Source organism: Balaenoptera musculus, chromosome 2 (assembly GCF_009873245.2).
Source record: "Balaenoptera musculus isolate JJ_BM4_2016_0621 chromosome 2, mBalMus1.pri.v3, whole genome shotgun sequence".
NCBI lineage: Eukaryota > Metazoa > Chordata > Mammalia > Artiodactyla > Balaenopteridae > Balaenoptera > Balaenoptera musculus.
In genome coordinates this window covers 161,954,491-161,970,535 of record NC_045786.1, presented here as the reverse complement: position 1 = coordinate 161,970,535, position 16,045 = coordinate 161,954,491, and the positions used below count along the sequence as shown (strand labels likewise).

The following is a 16,045-nucleotide window of genomic DNA, read 5'->3' as shown; positions in this document are numbered from 1 at the left end:
GGACAATTACATCTTGATTACAGGTTCTGGACTAGACTTACCCACGGGGGTCCTCCCCAGGCCTGGGTAATCCCTGGACCTCCTCCTGGACATACTGACTCAATCTAGCCAGGAGAACACACACAAATTCACCCCACGTTCCATCTGGAGACCAGGATTCCCACCGCCAAGCAGAACATAGAGCACACAAAAAGCTTTGCCTTCTTGAGGCACAAGACCTTGTTCTATTTGCTGGAGAGCCTGGCACATTAAGGTGATTTATCAATGCAAAGGGACCAGCTCTGTCAAGCAGGAGAGCTGCCAATCAAACACGTCAATCAAACATGCAGATGTACCCACATCCATAACTTCTACTCACTTCTCTTTGGAGGGTGTAGGAAATTTCTCATTTACTTCTCTAAATCAAATCAAACTTGACATGGCCTTCACCTCTCTACCCACACTCCCAGGGAGTTGCACCAGAGTCCTGTGAGATGATTAGTGTCCCAAAGAGAGGTCCCTCAGGTTGGAATTTCCAGAGTGACTTCCTGGCCAGTCCTTATGGCCCAATCGAGAGTCAGAAGCCCCAGTGATCGTGCATCCACGTTCCAGGCTGATGGATCCCACAGCTGCGGCGTTTGGTGCCAGCCTCCAGGTAAGTGCCATCTCAGGGACCCTGCACAGGACTGGCCCACAGGTCCCCCTGCTCATTTTCTTACAGAGTTATTTGCCCCTTCCGTCCAAAGAAAAAACTGTAAACTCACCTGAGCTGAAGAAACAAGTGTCCCAAATAGAGGAGATAAAATATCTGGGGAGACAAAACATTTATATCTAATTCATATTTTTGATAAAGACTATCTAGTAATAATAATCACAACTGACCTATTAAATAGTCACTGACGAGAATTTGGCTTAGAAAATGATGCACTGAAAAGGTACTACAAGGCTAGACTCTAATGTTCCATAAAATTCAAGAGAAAATTTCCCTGGGCTATTTAATAATATTTATTATGTATCAGTATTATTTAACCAAACATAATGGAAAATCAAGATCTACAACTTCAGTACTGGCTGACTGGGCAATTTTACAAACTGCCAATAAGGACAATAATAACGATGTGTGTCCTTCCTCTTTCCATATCTCTTAATTTTTTACCTCCTTCAAGTACTCATTAAAGTCTCTCGCCAGGAAACCTCCCCAGTCTGGGACTAGCAAGACAGCTCTCTGGAGCCTGAGGGCTCTTGCTTCCCGTGGAGGGAGGGCAGAGGCCCCCCCGCAGCTCCAAGCTCATATTTCTAGCACCCAGGTCATCTCTAAGGAGGGCCCACCTTGCACCCACTCAGGCTTGACTTCAGAGAAAACAGAAAGCCATGTCTCTACACCCTGAGAGGAAGCACACAACCCTCATCGCCACCACCGACTGTAACGGCCTCACTTGGACAGGACCCTTCGGGTGCCAGGCCCTGTTGCTGGTACTTTCTACGTGTTAACTCTCACTCCTCGCAGCCATTTTCTGTCCGTGGGGGTCTGTCGTTCCCACGTTGTAGATGGGGAGTCTCTCCTTAGGGGGCCGCGCGTGGCAACACAGCTGGGGACAGGCAGGGTCGGGACGTGAACACAGACAGTCTGGCTCCAGCACTTCCGCTCTAACCACCAAGCCAACCCTGAGGGTTCAGACTGGGCTCGTTCACTTATTTGACCCATATTTATTGAGTGCCACCTGTCTTCCAGACATAGAGATAAATGCCAGAGTACAAAGATTTTAAAAGAACGAAAAAGTCCTCTAAGGAAGCTCCTACCTTAAAGGGAGAGTTGCACAATCAAGAGAGAAACTGCAACGTGGTGCCCCCATTTTGCCCCCACTGCCGATCCTCTTTCTACCTTTCTAAATTGTATCCATTTTTCAAGGCCCATCTGAGGTTCCTCTTCCTCCATGAGATCTTCTAAACCTACAATTATGGCCTTTGCTGGAGGGGTACACCAAACGCTTAAGAGCATGCATTCTGATGCTGGAATGCCTGGATTCAAATCCCAGTTCTACCGCCTACCAGCTCTATGACCTTGGGCAGGTTATTTAACTTCTCTGCAGATCGGTCACCTATCCGAGCAGGACAACTGTAACATCTACTCATAAGGCTGTTTTGAGGATTAAAGGAGATAATCTCTATAAAAGCTCCTATCACGTTACCTCTCCTTCTTCCATATCTTGGTGCTAATAGCCAGTCTTTATCACTTTATTATATACAGCAAAACCCTGCATAGTTCTCTATTTCCTGTTTCAGTCTCTCTCAAATAAAATGAAACACTGAGATCTATCTTGTATTTCTGCAAAGCACCTAGACATTTGCAAAAAGGAAAAATAAACATGTTGTAGAATTAAACTCTTTATAGTATGGAATTAAATATACCAACATTTATACATCACATAAGATGTAATTATACATTGGATATATAATTAAAACACTATTAACTGTGAACACAATCTATTCTTGAATGTGGGCAAGAAAGGTAATGTGAAATAAGGGTGACAACGTTTATTTTGTGTATCTGCCATGTGAATATACTGTGCCGGGCACTTCATGTGTTATCTCCCTTTTTTCTCAATCCCCAGTTTAAAGGTGAGTGAACTGAAATTTTGAAGAATGTTAGGTCCTTTGTTAATTACCAACACAGCAAGCAGGTGGTGAGGCTGGGATTCAGGTCCTGTGTCTGGGATTCTAGGGGCCCTGCCGTTCTCTCAAAGGAAACCCTTGTTTCCTCTCTGCAGGCAAAGCTTTTGGCACCAAGTGCAGGGGGGCGGCGGGGGGGGGGGCGTTCCCACACAGACTGATCCTCCACGGACACCAGCTGCGCGTCCTACAACTGAATTCAATTCTGACACCATCCACCCGGAGGTGGCATCAGACCCCACAGGACTGCCCCCACCTCAGATGCCAGTCACAGGCCCAGACCCCCTTGTGCTTCTGACCGACCGGCTATAAATTGGGGGTTGCCACCATCCCCTCCGCGGGCTCGATAATTTGCCGCAAGGCCTCACAGAACTCGGAAAATCACTTTCCTCGCTAGATTACCAGCTTATTATAAAAGGATACAACTCAGAAACAGCCAGATGCACAGGGCGAGGTAGGGGGGACGGGGCATGGCCGTGCCCTCTGCAGGTGCGTCATGGCCCGGCACCTCCTCCTCCGCACCAACCTGGAGGCTCTGTGAACCCTTCTGGTGAGGGGTCTTTTACGGAGGCTTCATTACATAGGCAAGACTGACTAAATCAGTGGCCCTTAGTGGTGAACTCGACCTCCAGCCCCCCTGCCCTCCCCGGAGGTGGGAGTTAGGGTGGAAAGTTCCAGCTTTAATCACCAGGCTGGTTCCCCAGGCAACCAGCACCCCCCTTCCTAGGGGCTTTCCCAAAGTCATCGCATTAACATACACTCCACTCCAGTGTGGCTGAAAGGGGCTTGTTAGGAATAACAAAAGATGCTCCTTTCACCTTTCATTACCTTGGAGCTATTTCAGGAACCTGGGACACAAACCAACACCAAACCCCAACTATAAACGGAGTGAAGACCAAATATCTGTATACATCACAATATCACACAGATACTCCCTGAGGACTAACCGCAGCAACCAAAAATCAGGGCACTCTTGTTTTGCTTCTGCGCCGGGAACCAAAACCAGGCTTTCGAGCAACGGTTCTCAAACCTGATTGGGCTTGTGAAAGGAGACTGCAGGGCCGGGCTCCCAGAGTCTGGCGCTGGGAATCTGAAGAGGCGCCCGAGAATTTGCATGTTCAACAGGCTCCAGGTGGCGCCCACACTGCCGGTCCAGGGACCAGAGAGAACTATTGCTGTCAAGGGCTGGCTACTTGGTTAATTAAGTGTCAGCGACCAAGTTTAACCTTCAAATTACAAGTTAAGTAATTCTAAGCACTGTGCAAGGGGTGCCAACAGGTTGACCTACAGGGCTCTGGGAGACACCCACTGGCTTCCTGACCTAAGCAAACAGTTTGCTGTCCAACGAATGCGTCTGCTTGTCAAAATGGGTTTTTTTTCCCCCTGACAGAAGTTCAGAGTATTCTTAGAGATCCCTTCTAGGCTGCCCTCCTGTTTTTCGAGGGGGGAGCCCCACAAGTGCAGCTCCCGGACCCCCGGCTTCACTCACCCCTGATGTGGAGGGCTCCCGAGTTATACTTTGGCTTAATTCCGGTGACTCTAGTGAGGTAAAATTGGAAGGGGTTCCCTTTATCCAGCATGTCCCAGATGTCCTGGCCTTCCCCTGACGTTTCAAGCCCGTGGCCGGCCGAGGGGCTGTGATGCCCAGCTCCCGGGACAGCCCCATCTCTGGGAGAAGGGAGGCCTTTCTCCTCTTTGACCCCCGTGTCCTTAGCCCGCTGCTGCTGCGTCTCTGGTGGCAGCTCATCCTCACTGCTGGACAGATGCCAGCCCAGGTCTTCCTGGGAACCGCCCTTCTGCCTTTTGGGAGGTGAAGCTTGTGAAACGGAGTCTGCGTTGCTGAATTTCACGGGTGCGATCTTCCTCCTGTGGGCAGCTTTCCGAGCCTCGGAACAGGTGTACTTTGGCTCCGTGGCTGCTCCCTGCTCAGCGTGCGGGAGAAAAGAGGTAGACGGCTCGTCCGGTCTTGGCTTTTCCTCCTCGCTTTCATCACTACTGGATATCGTCCACCTCCCATAACTGCCTTCCTGAGACATTGTACTTCCTCTGGAAATGAAAGGTGGAAATTTCGTTATTTCCCATCCACCAGGCCACCGGCACACTCATTCTCTTGCTCTCAAATTCCGTGTCCTGAGCTTCTAGGACACGTACGGCACACCTGACACTTACCAGATGCCAAGACGTGTCACTAACATCAGCTGCTCTGTAGGTGTTCACGGCACGTCACCACAATCTGCCATGAGAACTTGGCAAATAAAGTGATGGCGAAAATCCTGCTTACCTTCTGCTTCACTCCCTTTGTCTTTCCACCTAGACCTTGTTCTTAAATGCCTGAGGAAATGGAGTTGAGCCAAAGTCCAAAACAAAAATGTCCACTCTCAGCCCTGAAGCTTCCAACAGGTGTTTGGGGTTAAGGTCAGTTTAAGGAATTTCAGGAGTAATTCTGACTATGCTCATATTTTTAAGGTCAAATTGGAATTTATCACCTATTCCTCACCCAGGTATGGGAGCCCAAAGGACTTCAGGGACTACTTCTTACTTCCCCAAGATAAGCTACTTACCATAAAGCTTAACAAAGTCCTCAAGACAGTATCAAATGATCAATTCTATATATACATTATCTAGGGATGCTTCCATGAGGACCCAACTGACTTAATGATTATCTAATCCTAAATCAAACCACGAAAACCTGCAGAGAAAGAACTTGTACTAAAGCAAAACGTTACTTTGTTTTTTAAACCACACAGTTTAACTTCCACTTTCTTGCTCTCAAAAGAGGAAAACAGATGAAACTTTTGCTTTTCTTACCTACAAAATGTCACCAATTCAAGGGTAAAGGGCTATCTAAGTAGATTTCCCAAATAACTAAAGAACAGTTCCTTAGTGTGATTAAAAAAAAAAAACAAAAAAAACAAAAAAAATACACTTTAGTACAAGACCCCGAGGAAAATTACAGGACTCAAGAGTCTGTGCTCAGATTGTGGACAGAGTGTCTACATGTTTGCTCTAGAGCGTAAGCAGGACCTGTTATGAGTGCAGATATAGGACAGACTGCAGCATGACCCCCACTCCTTAAAAAAGGCTAAATTCTGCACTGAAAGACTTGCAAATGAATATAGTTTCATATTTCAAGCTAAAAAGTATATTTTTTTAAGGTATCTATCACTTTGCACAACTTCTCACCTTTTTCAGTTAATGACCAAGTCAGATAAAGTTTCTCCTGTAAATTACACATTTCAAGAAGCTTTTAAGCAGAGTGCATCTAGACAATAATTTGACCCGTTCTTCATGGCCCAGGGTCACTATTAAGCCCACCTGGCATGGACAGTGTTTTGCAGCCACAGCTGTAGGGACCACAGATGGATGGAGACACTTATAGGGGCCCTAGACTCTGTCTAGGTCTTGTTTTCTAGAAGTTCTCTGTCCTTTCCCCCTGTGTTCAGCCCACTTCTAGAGGCTGTTTGAACTCTGAGTAGGTTTTTCCCCCTAAATTGTTTCTAATCCGATAAGGGTTAAGACACCAGATAATCAAGCTTGTTGGAACTGTATTGTTACAGTTTACAGGATCTGAGAACCAGGTTTTCCCATGAAAGAGGTTAAGACAGACTTACTACTTAACCCCTACTTAAACAGCTCAGTTTTTTGTTTGTTTTGACTGGTTTTTTAAAACTTAAGTTCCTTTAGTGTTCTAGACTCTGGAGACTGCTATCACAATTCACTATGAAGGAGCCATTTTGTCGGTTAGTTTGCAACTGAAAAATTATTTAAGAACAAAAGAACCATCTTTGGAAAAACTACTCTGCTGTAAGCTCTAGCTTCCATTGAATTCTAAACCAGCTCTAAAGCTAGGCACTGAGTAATAGAATCTTCGACTGAGATTCCTCAGGCTGTTCTCCCTAGATTCTTGCCCCATCCTAAAGCAAAGAGAGGGTTCTCAGAGTTTTTAGGTGAAAAAAGGGTTCAGCTCCCAGCCTGAGAAAAGGAGATGTATACAGACCTCTTAGAGGTCACCACCACCCCTCTTCCCAGATCAATTACGTATAAATAAAATGGAATTCAAAAACCCTGAGAACTCTGAAAGGAAAATATTTATTCGTCTTTAGTGACTGTGTGAGCTATTTAGGAGATTTCTAAATTTTTCAGTTTTATCATTATCTACACTTTCTAGAACCACATGTGGGGTGCGGGAGGGGAGGAGTACAGAGAATTCCCTCCAAAAAAGGACAAGTGGGTAAAAAAATAAAGCTTTGAAAAAGACATTTCCTAGAGAAAAAAAGTTTTTGTCTGCTCTATACATGGTTTAAATTTTGGATCTGCTCACAATCCAAAATGTGCCTGAGATTATTTACCAATTAAAGGCAAAAAAACCTTTGTAATATGCTAATAAAACTGTAACAAATCATTAAGCCTAGCAGGTTACCAGCCTCTCTATGCAGTCAAGGCGCTTAGCCTGTTGAAGGGGAGCTGTTGGTAAACACCAAGATTAACCAGCAACTGATTCTACTTTGGAGGACTGCATCTGGCTTCGGGATCAGAATTTCATCTCCCTCTCACACAGGCCCAGACTCTCTGCATTCTCAGACAGCTTTCATACTCAAGTCATATAGCTTTACAAGGACAGAACCTAAGTGTTTTCCTTCAATTGTTTGTTCACGGTTTGTCTTCCGTGGGCAGTGCCTCGCACAGCACAGGTCTAACACCACACTCTGGGTAAGTGGTGACACCAGGATCAGAATTACAACACAGGTGGGCTGACTCTGAGATCTGACATTCAGTGGGTCAGCAAAGTGCAGTATTTCCCAAAGCGGAGGTGACTGGGACCTGACATTAACTAACATTACATTATGAAAGTACCTCCCTTTCCCACTCCAATCCAATGTCTCAGTTTAATCAAGGAGAAAGCTGTTTGTTGAAATGTCTCTATTCCTGCTTTTGAACAAATAACGGACTTTGGGCTCTTCTGCAGGCAGTAACACTTTGGTTTAACATCAACAGAAGATATCTTATGGCTCCATTACATTTACAATAACTGAAGTTTACTTCTTAAAGATAGTGTTTATGTAAAAGTGGGTTCAAATGAAAATATTAAGCAAATAGTGGTACAGATGTTGACAGTGAGACAAAACTGGGGAGGAAGCAACCGACCACATTACTGAAATTTGGCGAACACTGCGTTAAGCTACAATGCCAAGGAGGGTAAAAATCTAAAGAAATTCTACCACCAGATGCCAACTCATAACATTAGAGTGTCTATTAGACACTAAAAAAAAAAATCTGTGGATGCAAATGGATACTCCTCTTAAAGCTGCTAGCTCCTCGTCTCCCCCTACCATCCCAGACCCAGCTGGGCTATTTCTTTTACGCTTCCAGCTGACCCTTCTTATAGAGCTTGCAGACCATCAGGAGGGCATGGGAGTCAATCTCAACTGAGGCCAGGTGTGGCCAGTAGTGGGCAAATATGACTCCAATTTCAAACCCAGTCATTACTAGGTGGTAAATGTGCACTTAGGCAAGTTACTTAACTGCTGAGCCTCAACTTCCTCCTCTGTAAATGGGTGTCATACCTACCTCCCAGAGTATGTTCATTAGAAAAATATTTATTGAGCAGCTACTATGCGCCAAGCCCTGGGAATAAGAAATTAACAACATAGAAACAATTTGTCCTAGAAAAGCTTATATTTCAAGGAGAAAGAAACAGATGGACACAAACGAAAATAACCAAAAAAGCCATGATATCTTTACAGATATTCATTATATTTTACAGGTATGAGAGAGTAACAGGGATACCCTTACCTTAGACTATCCTGAATTTAACATTTAAGTGGGCTCTGAAGGATGAAAAGGAATCAGCCAAATAAAAGTGGGGGAGGGAAAGAAGAGTATTCCAAGTGAGGGAACCCAACCTGCAAAGACCAGAACAAGGTTGTAGTAACTCCAAAAACAGACAGAAAGATTTGGGTAAGGAAGACAGGTAGGTGGTCCAGGATGAAGGGGGTGGGCAGGAGTAAGTTAAAGATCCTGGATTTTATTCTAAGAACAGTAGGCTCCACTTAAGGGGAGTACCTTTTAATAAGCAGGGGAGTACCTTGGTCCGATCTCCTTTTTAAAAATATTACGTTCCCTACAACTGTGTATGGAGAATGGTTTGGAGGGAGACAAAAGTCGAAGTGAGGCGGCTCCTGCAGGGACTCTGGTAGCTCATGAAGGCGGTCGGAATGGGGTGAAGTGGACTGATTCCGGGGTCCACTGAGTAAGAAAGGACAGCTGCTAACTTTTCTGTGCGCTCACCTTTACTGGGCATACACTCATTTCACACTCATAACTGTTTCCATTTATGGGGAGACTAAACACAGAGGTTAAGTGCCTGGCACAGAGTAAGCGCCCAACATGCTAGCTAGCACTAACTCTCCAGGCCATCTGCCTACTACGTGGAGGAGCCAGAGTAAGAATCCGCGGAGGGGGACCCCTCCAGCAGGACTCTGGTCTCCTCAAGCAGCAGCTGCTCACGCCAAAGAGGTACTATTACTGGAGGAAGCCGAGGCCCAGAAGGGGACCCTACCTAGTGTCTTTACAAGATGCTCCGCTTCCCTCCGGATCCACCTCCAGCCCCGCAGGGCACTCAAGAATTCGCCGGACGCCGGCTGCCCGCGCTCCAGGCCGGAAGGAGTAAAAGCGCGGGCAGTTGCCGAACGCGCACCAGAGGCCCCGGAACCCGCGGCCTCCAAACACTCACCTGAAGCCCCCAGAACACGCAGCCGCCGGGGACCCGAGGACCCCGCCCCCCCGCCGCCACTCGCGCCTGCGCGCGCTTCAAATGCTCCAGGCCGCGGCGCGCGCAGAGTGGCCCTGCCCCTTCCCCTTCCGGGATGCCCACAGCTGGGTCATAAAGCCCTCCGGGTCATGAGGGGCTGAGGGGGCACTCCCGCAGGAAGGGGCGGAGAGAAGACCTTGGCGCGTCTCCTAAAAGGGGGAGAGAGGAAAAGAAATTTCCCTCACTTCTCCCGTAGTTAATTAGCAAAACTTATCCCCTTTGCAGAGGTTCTCATAGCTTCAGACTCCCGGAGCTCGAGGTGTGTGTGTGGCGGGGGGGTGGGAGGGGGTGGGTATTTTAAAGGCAGAGACAGGATCACCTGAGAGGTTCGAGGAAGCTGAGGGCTGAGACCAGTGTCCCGGGAGGAGTGGGTTCTCCTGGGGGAGCGGACTGTAAAACCTGCTGTAAAATAAAAGGTTAAACGACCTCCCTTAGACTCAACCTCGAATGCCCGTTTCTTCGTTGAAACAGGGGCGTGTGCCTGTGTGTGTGTGTTGCCTTTTTAATCTTACTGATTTGTCAGAAGAGAGAGGTCTGAGATAAGCTCCTTTGCAAAGCGGAACCCTCGCCATATTCCTTGCCTTTAATAAGGCTGTTTGCTGTGCAATTTGGGCTCAGTGCTGTTGATATTATTCTCAGAGTTTCCTTCACACCAGGCACCTCTCCTAGAGGACTGAATGAAATAACTTGGGGTAAACGTCCTAAGGGCTCACTTGGTTCGTTTATTGAAAATCTGTTTTGTGCCAGGTACCGTGCTCAGTGCTAGGCTTATAGGGAGGACGGAACAGACACAGTAGCTACCCTGGAGGGCTCGATCCCAATGACTTGCTGATCTGCACGGGAGCCCCGGTCTTGTTTTGATTGGTTACTTTTATGCTTTGTTCACACTCTTTTTGTGTCTCCTATAATGTTTAGCATAGTGCCATTGATCAAAATTATCAAAAGTAATTTACTACAAGGTGTGGGGGCAGAAAATGAAAAGAATCATGCAGAACACGTTGAAACAGCACCTGGGTGAGCGGGATCCACGGTCGCGCGCCGGGAGTTAAAGGGACGAGAGGGGCAGAGCCAAGGCTGGGGGCGGGCCTGGAAGCCCCTCCGCCATAGGCTGTTCCAAGGAAACGTTATTAAACAAAGTCTCTGGCCAATAGAACTGCGGGGTCAACGCCAGTGGCTCGCAGGCCGTCCAATGGGAGAAGACATTGGAGGTACCCGGCCAAGTTCAGCTTCCTGAACTGCGGGGAGCTTGGCGGGCGGTCGCTGCAAGCCGGGCGTAGGCCGCAGAGGTCGCGAGTTCAGGCGTCCCGGCTCCCGTGTGACTGTCGTGATGTTTTTCTCCCAGGCCGGGGCCCGGCCGCGGATGTGGGAAGCCAGCCCGTCAGAACACAAGAAGTGGGTGGAAGTAGGTGTCCGCAGGGCTGTCTCCGACTTTAACTTGACCCGGGACTTTCACTTCCGTCACCCCCTCCTGGCTCTCACTCAGCTTTGTTGCAGAGATAAGGGCTGGACTATCCTTCCGAAGTGTCATGATTAATGACCGAGGCTAGGGCTGCAAGGCTTCTGGATCCCAGTCCAGTGTTCTACTTCCAATTCCTTCTTTTCTCCGCGACATAGTCTGTGTATAACAACCTGTAATCTCCATCTCTCCTCCCGCCTTTCAAAGCCAGCCCCTTTGCCTCACCTTCCCAATTCTAGGACTGAATTTTGGGTAGAATTTATCCGAATGGTTTAAAGGAATTAACCCAGCGATTAAGTCGTTTGCACTTTTTGGGGGGTAAATTTTAGCACATTAAGATTTCTTTTTCTTTTTGGCCCTGGGGGCAGCATTCGGGATCTTAGTTCCCCGACCAGGGTTAGAACCCGTGCCCCCTGCAGTGGAAGCTCGGAGTCTTAACCACTGGTTCTCCAGGGAAGTCCCAGCACATTAAGATTTCTTGAGGATTAAAATTAGGATAATGAAATTCCATTTCCCAGCTCTACTCTTGGCTAAGTTTTAGGTTTGGGAGGTCTAAACTTAATATAAGTTAGTAATAATAGAACAAACGGTTTCTGTCTTATTAACTAAAGATATTTGCTGTTCTTTAGGTATTTAAAGCATGCGATGAAGAAAACAAAGGCTATCTAAGCAGAGAGGACTTTAAAGTTGCTGTTGTAATGCTGTTTGGATACAAGCCCTCCAAGGTAGAACTTTCTTTTGTATTTGGGGACTGGGCTGACAAGACAGTAGTGGATGGATTCTAAGTAAAGTGCAGAGGGCTAGCTTAGGATGTTTATGAAGCAAACCGCTGCCTCTTGAGCAATTTCAGAGATGTGTCCAGTGCTGAATATTACTTTTGTCTTAAGAATCCAACTCAGGAATGAATTAGAATCCATCAAGACTAAGTCACCAGGCTGCTAATAATATTAAGTAGGGGATGCTAGCGAGGTTCCAAGAGGGAAGCCTGGGAGTGGGATGTTGGTAACAGAAGGAATTCACAGAGGAAGTGACATGCAGGATTCCTTTTTTCTTAAATTAAAAAAAAAAAATTTGCTCCATTTAAATTATGAAAAGAATGCATTTACATAGTCAAAAAATTAAAACGGTCCAGAAAAGTATAAAGTTGGGTGTAAAATCCCCTCCTTCCCTACCAAAGGGTCCCACTCCTCAGGAGTTACCATTATTAACAGTTTCTTGTGTATCATCCCAAAATTTCCTTTGTATTGACAGACACGCCTAGCATTGTATTGAAAAGTGGGTGCATAGTATGCCTATTTTATTTTAACTTGCTTTTTTCACTTCACAATAGAAGAACATAAAAGCACACACACCACATTAAAAAAAATAGTTGCTTACTATTCTCTTTAGCTAGTTTCCTTGTTTTGGTCATTTCCGTTGTTTCTGTTATTTTTCATTCCTACAAATACTGCTGTGTGAGCATTCTCTTATAACTGTATCTCTGCTTGTGGATATATCTCTGTGGAATAAATTCCTAGAAATACAAGAGCTAGGTACATTTGAAATTTTGTTGGGCATTGCTCTCCAGGAAAGGTTGCACTAGTTAAGGAGAGTTGAGCTGAACTTCAGTGAATCTCCCATTTTAGTGGGACAGGTTTCCTATGCTTCCTGTCCTTGTGCTGCTCCTCTTGTCTGTTACATCCATTCTAGTGATGGATCCCTCTTGTTAAGCTGCTGAACTGGAATTAATCAGGGGCAAGATCTTGGCCAGGTTTAAGAAATTCAACTGCAGGCATCAAACAGAGGGAGCACTCAGGGCTCTGCCTGGAATGTCATCCCTCCTGCTGTTGTTAGACAAAGTGGCTGGGCAACTGCTTTGGCCCAATTGTTCCCTATGAGTGGGCTCTACCTGTCTGTCAGTGTGCAGGCCCTGCAAAGCCAGGGACCACGTGATGTCCCACTTCTCTGTTCTTCATTATGCTTAAATGTATTACAACTTCATTGTTAATATGTTCTGTTGATATAAATATGTCCCATGAACCACCCAGGTAGGTTCAACTGCTAGGGGTTGCTTAGTTACTGAGAGGTTGATTATGGAGCTTCAGGGCTGGCTCCCAGAAATTGCAGCTCTCCTGTTAACCTGCAATCATTTCAGCTGGAATTCCAGAGCAGGTCAGCTAAGTGGACTCAGCTTTTGAAGCACTGAATTTAACCCAGGTTCAGCTGGAAAGATATCTGGTCTCATTCTACCTTTATCACCTTTGGATCTACTTACTTGATTTTAATTTTAGAACATGTAAGTGAGGAATTTAATGACAAGTACAGTGATATGGTAACGTACATACATAGACACCATCAAATTTAACAGATTTTTACTTTTGGTTGAGGTTTTGGATTTTATTTTTTAATCAAAGGAAATGCTTGTTTACTGCAGATCGCTAAACAGTGAAATACTGATATAGCAAATCACCTATACACTAAACAATCATTTGTAACAATCATGAAGTTTTATTAAGTGACACTTAATGTATTCCCTCTGTGAAATTTAACAGATTTTTCCCCTTATAATAGGTTGAGGTTTGGGGTTTTATTTTTAAGCATTGCTTTTCAGCAAATGAAATATTCACTGAATGCAGGTCATGAAGCAGTAAGGCACTAAAATAATAAATCACTTCTGCATTCATGAAAATGTTTACAGAATGAAATTTATTGTGTTCCCATTTAATAAAAGGAGCACTTGCTAGTTGCTAGAAATATAAAGGTGAATAAACATAGACCCTACTTTGAAATAGTTCACAGTTTAGTGTAGAGAGACTTATAAAACTCTGATAAATACTAAGATAGAGAAGAGATTAAGAACAGAAAGGGAGGAGGGCAAGGAGAAGGGTCTAATTCTGTAGTAACTTTAATAGGAATCTGGGCATCATTTAGAGCAGCAGAGGTAGACTCTGATATGAAGTGTCTGGGAGCACTTTGTGGTGGTGGGATAAGTTATGCCTTGGTGATTCACGGTTGCCTGTGGTGGCCGTATCAGAGTGATGTGACAACAGGACTGAAGGGATAAGAAAATAAGAAAATTCAGAAGGAGTAGGTTTGGGGGAAAGGCAGTGAGTTCGGATTGGGGCATATTAAGTTCGAGGAGGCTACAAGCACCCCAAGTGCATTCCTTTTTTAAGTGCTGTGCTGGGTGTTGAGGTGATGGTGGTAAAGATCTGCTCTCAGATTGTGCCACCTCCCTTAGATGTAGGAATCTGAAGTTGGGTGGAGAGGTTAGGGCTAGAGATAGATTTGGGATTCCTCACAGGTGGTAGCTCAAAACATGAGACTGAGGTGGCATTGCCCAAGAGGAGGATGTGGAGTATGAAGGGCAACATCCTGAGGGGAGAACATGGGGGGAGTACCCACATTTAAGGGTCGGTGGGGACTCCATGAAGAAGATGCACTGGGAACTGGTTGTCTGGGAGGGGCAGGAGGAACCAGGGAAGTGCAAGGCATGGAATCCAAGGTGGAGAAGCTACATCAGATGTTGCCAAGATTCTAATTCCATGATGTTTATAAAGCTCTCTTAACAATGTGGGAAAATGCTTATGTTTTAATATTTAGTGAAGGCAGGTCCCCAAACTTAATATACAGTGTATTCTCAAATATGTTTAAAAATGCATGGAGGGGGAAAAAAAAAGCTGTACTAGGCCTAAATGTTAACAGTGGTTTTCACTGGATGGCTGGTTTTTTAGATGTTTTTCTTCATAATTAAAAAATATTTTTCATGTTTTCTACATCATGTTACTATTACAGTCAGGAAAAAATTTTTAAATAAACCCATAGAGGCCGTTCTAACAATTGCTTGTATTTGTCTAAAACAGAAATGTTACCTTTTAGGTTATGCTGTATATGTGACAGCCGAGTTGAATTTATATGACCAAACTGTTTTGGTCAATGCAATAAAGTTTTGGGGGCCATTAGAGTCTGTAGTAGATTAGCATCTGGTATCTTATTAATAGAAGAGAAAAATGACTATTATAGCTGTTCTGTGATGTTACTTGTCTGCTGGATTCAACAAAGTTGGTTTCTCATAAAATACATTCCTTCCCCGCACCCCAGGAATTAAGAACTTGTACTGTGAAAACATTTGATGAAATTGTATATCTTATGCTTTTTTCTTTTCTAGATAGAAGCTGATGCTGTGATGTCCTCAGTAGATCCAAACACTTCCGGTAATGTGAAAGTTAATTTTTAGTACTCTTATTTAGACATTCATGAAACTACAACTAAGAACAAATATAGAGGCTATAAAGCATTATGTTTAAGCAAATCTTTGTTTTGTTTCTGATTACCCAAAAAGAACGAGGTTTGGTTCTTTTAATTTTAGTTAATTAATGTATTCATAAGCATATGTTTATCGTAGGAAAATTTTAAACCACTGAAAAGCATAAAGAAAAAATGTTGCTGGTAATTTCAACATCCCGCGGATGATCTAGGTTTTCTGACTTAAGCAGCTGAGTGAGTGGAAGTGGCACTTCCTGAAATGGGAAGACTGGGGGAGAAGATTTAGGGTCTGGGGAGTGCAAGAGTTCAATTTTGAATATGTTGAGTTTGAGAGGTTTCGGTCAATGATGTCAAGGCAGTTGAGCTGTATGAGTATGGAATTCAGTGGAAAGATCTGAGCCACAGAAATAAGTTTGAGAGTCATCAGCGTTTGGATGGTTTTGAAGCCATGGGAGTGGATGAGACCCCTTGAGGGAGAGTGTAGACTGAGACCCATAGGAACTATAACCATTAAAAGTCAGGTAGGGGATGAAGAGACGGCAAAGGAGACTTAGGAGGGGCAGAGGGGCCAGAGGAAAATCAGGAGTATTTGATCAAAAGCCAAGAGAAGTGACTATTCCAAGGAAGAGGTATGGTCAACAGTGTCCAATGCTGTTGAAAGGTTAAGTAGCAAAAGAACTGAAGAGGATCCATGGAGCTGGCAACCCGGGGGTGTCAGGTGATTTTAGGAAGAGCAGTGTCAGCACGTGATGGGAGCAGAGGCCAGGCTGCAGTGGTTTGAAGATAAAGGGGAAGTGGCAAAGTGACAATGTGAGTAGATAAGTCTTTCAGTGGGTCCAGTAGGTGTGGATCAAGAGCTGTTTGCTTTGCTTTTGTTTGCTTTT

General features: G+C 45.1%; 2 protein-coding genes across 30 annotated transcripts in view; one reads left to right on the top strand and one right to left on the bottom strand.

Annotated features, from left to right (window-relative positions):
• The window catches only part of TDP1 (tyrosyl-DNA phosphodiesterase 1), an 84,082-nt gene extending 74,517 nt beyond the window's left edge, over nucleotides 1-9,565 (bottom strand). For 3 of the 6 annotated variants that reach the window (XR_005018572.1, XM_036841324.1, XM_036841323.1), the window contains exons 1-3: nucleotides 9,383-9,564; nucleotides 4,139-4,695; nucleotides 744-787 (exon numbers count right to left, since the gene is read on the bottom strand). Coding sequence is in view for 5 of the 6 variants with exons in the window: in XM_036841324.1 (XP_036697219.1) it covers nucleotides 744-787; nucleotides 4,139-4,685 (591 nt within the window). In the remaining variant the exon portion in view is untranslated. Of the gene's footprint in view, nucleotides 1-743; nucleotides 788-4,138; nucleotides 4,696-9,208 lie in introns of all 6 variants that reach the window. The other 3 variants (XM_036841325.1, XM_036841322.1, XM_036841321.1) reach the window with 3 other exon arrangements.
• Nucleotides 9,566-10,577: 1,012 nt separating this feature from the next.
• The window catches only part of EFCAB11 (EF-hand calcium binding domain 11), a 180,261-nt gene continuing 174,793 nt past the window's right edge, over nucleotides 10,578-16,045 (top strand). For 23 of the 24 annotated variants that reach the window (XM_036841333.1, XM_036841338.1, XM_036841336.1 and 20 more), the window contains exons 1-3: nucleotides 10,675-10,862; nucleotides 11,546-11,641; nucleotides 15,064-15,109. In XM_036841333.1, coding sequence (XP_036697228.1) covers nucleotides 10,788-10,862; nucleotides 11,546-11,641; nucleotides 15,064-15,109 — 217 coding nt within the window. In that variant the 5' untranslated portion in view covers nucleotides 10,675-10,787. The other variant, XM_036841342.1, reaches the window with a different exon arrangement.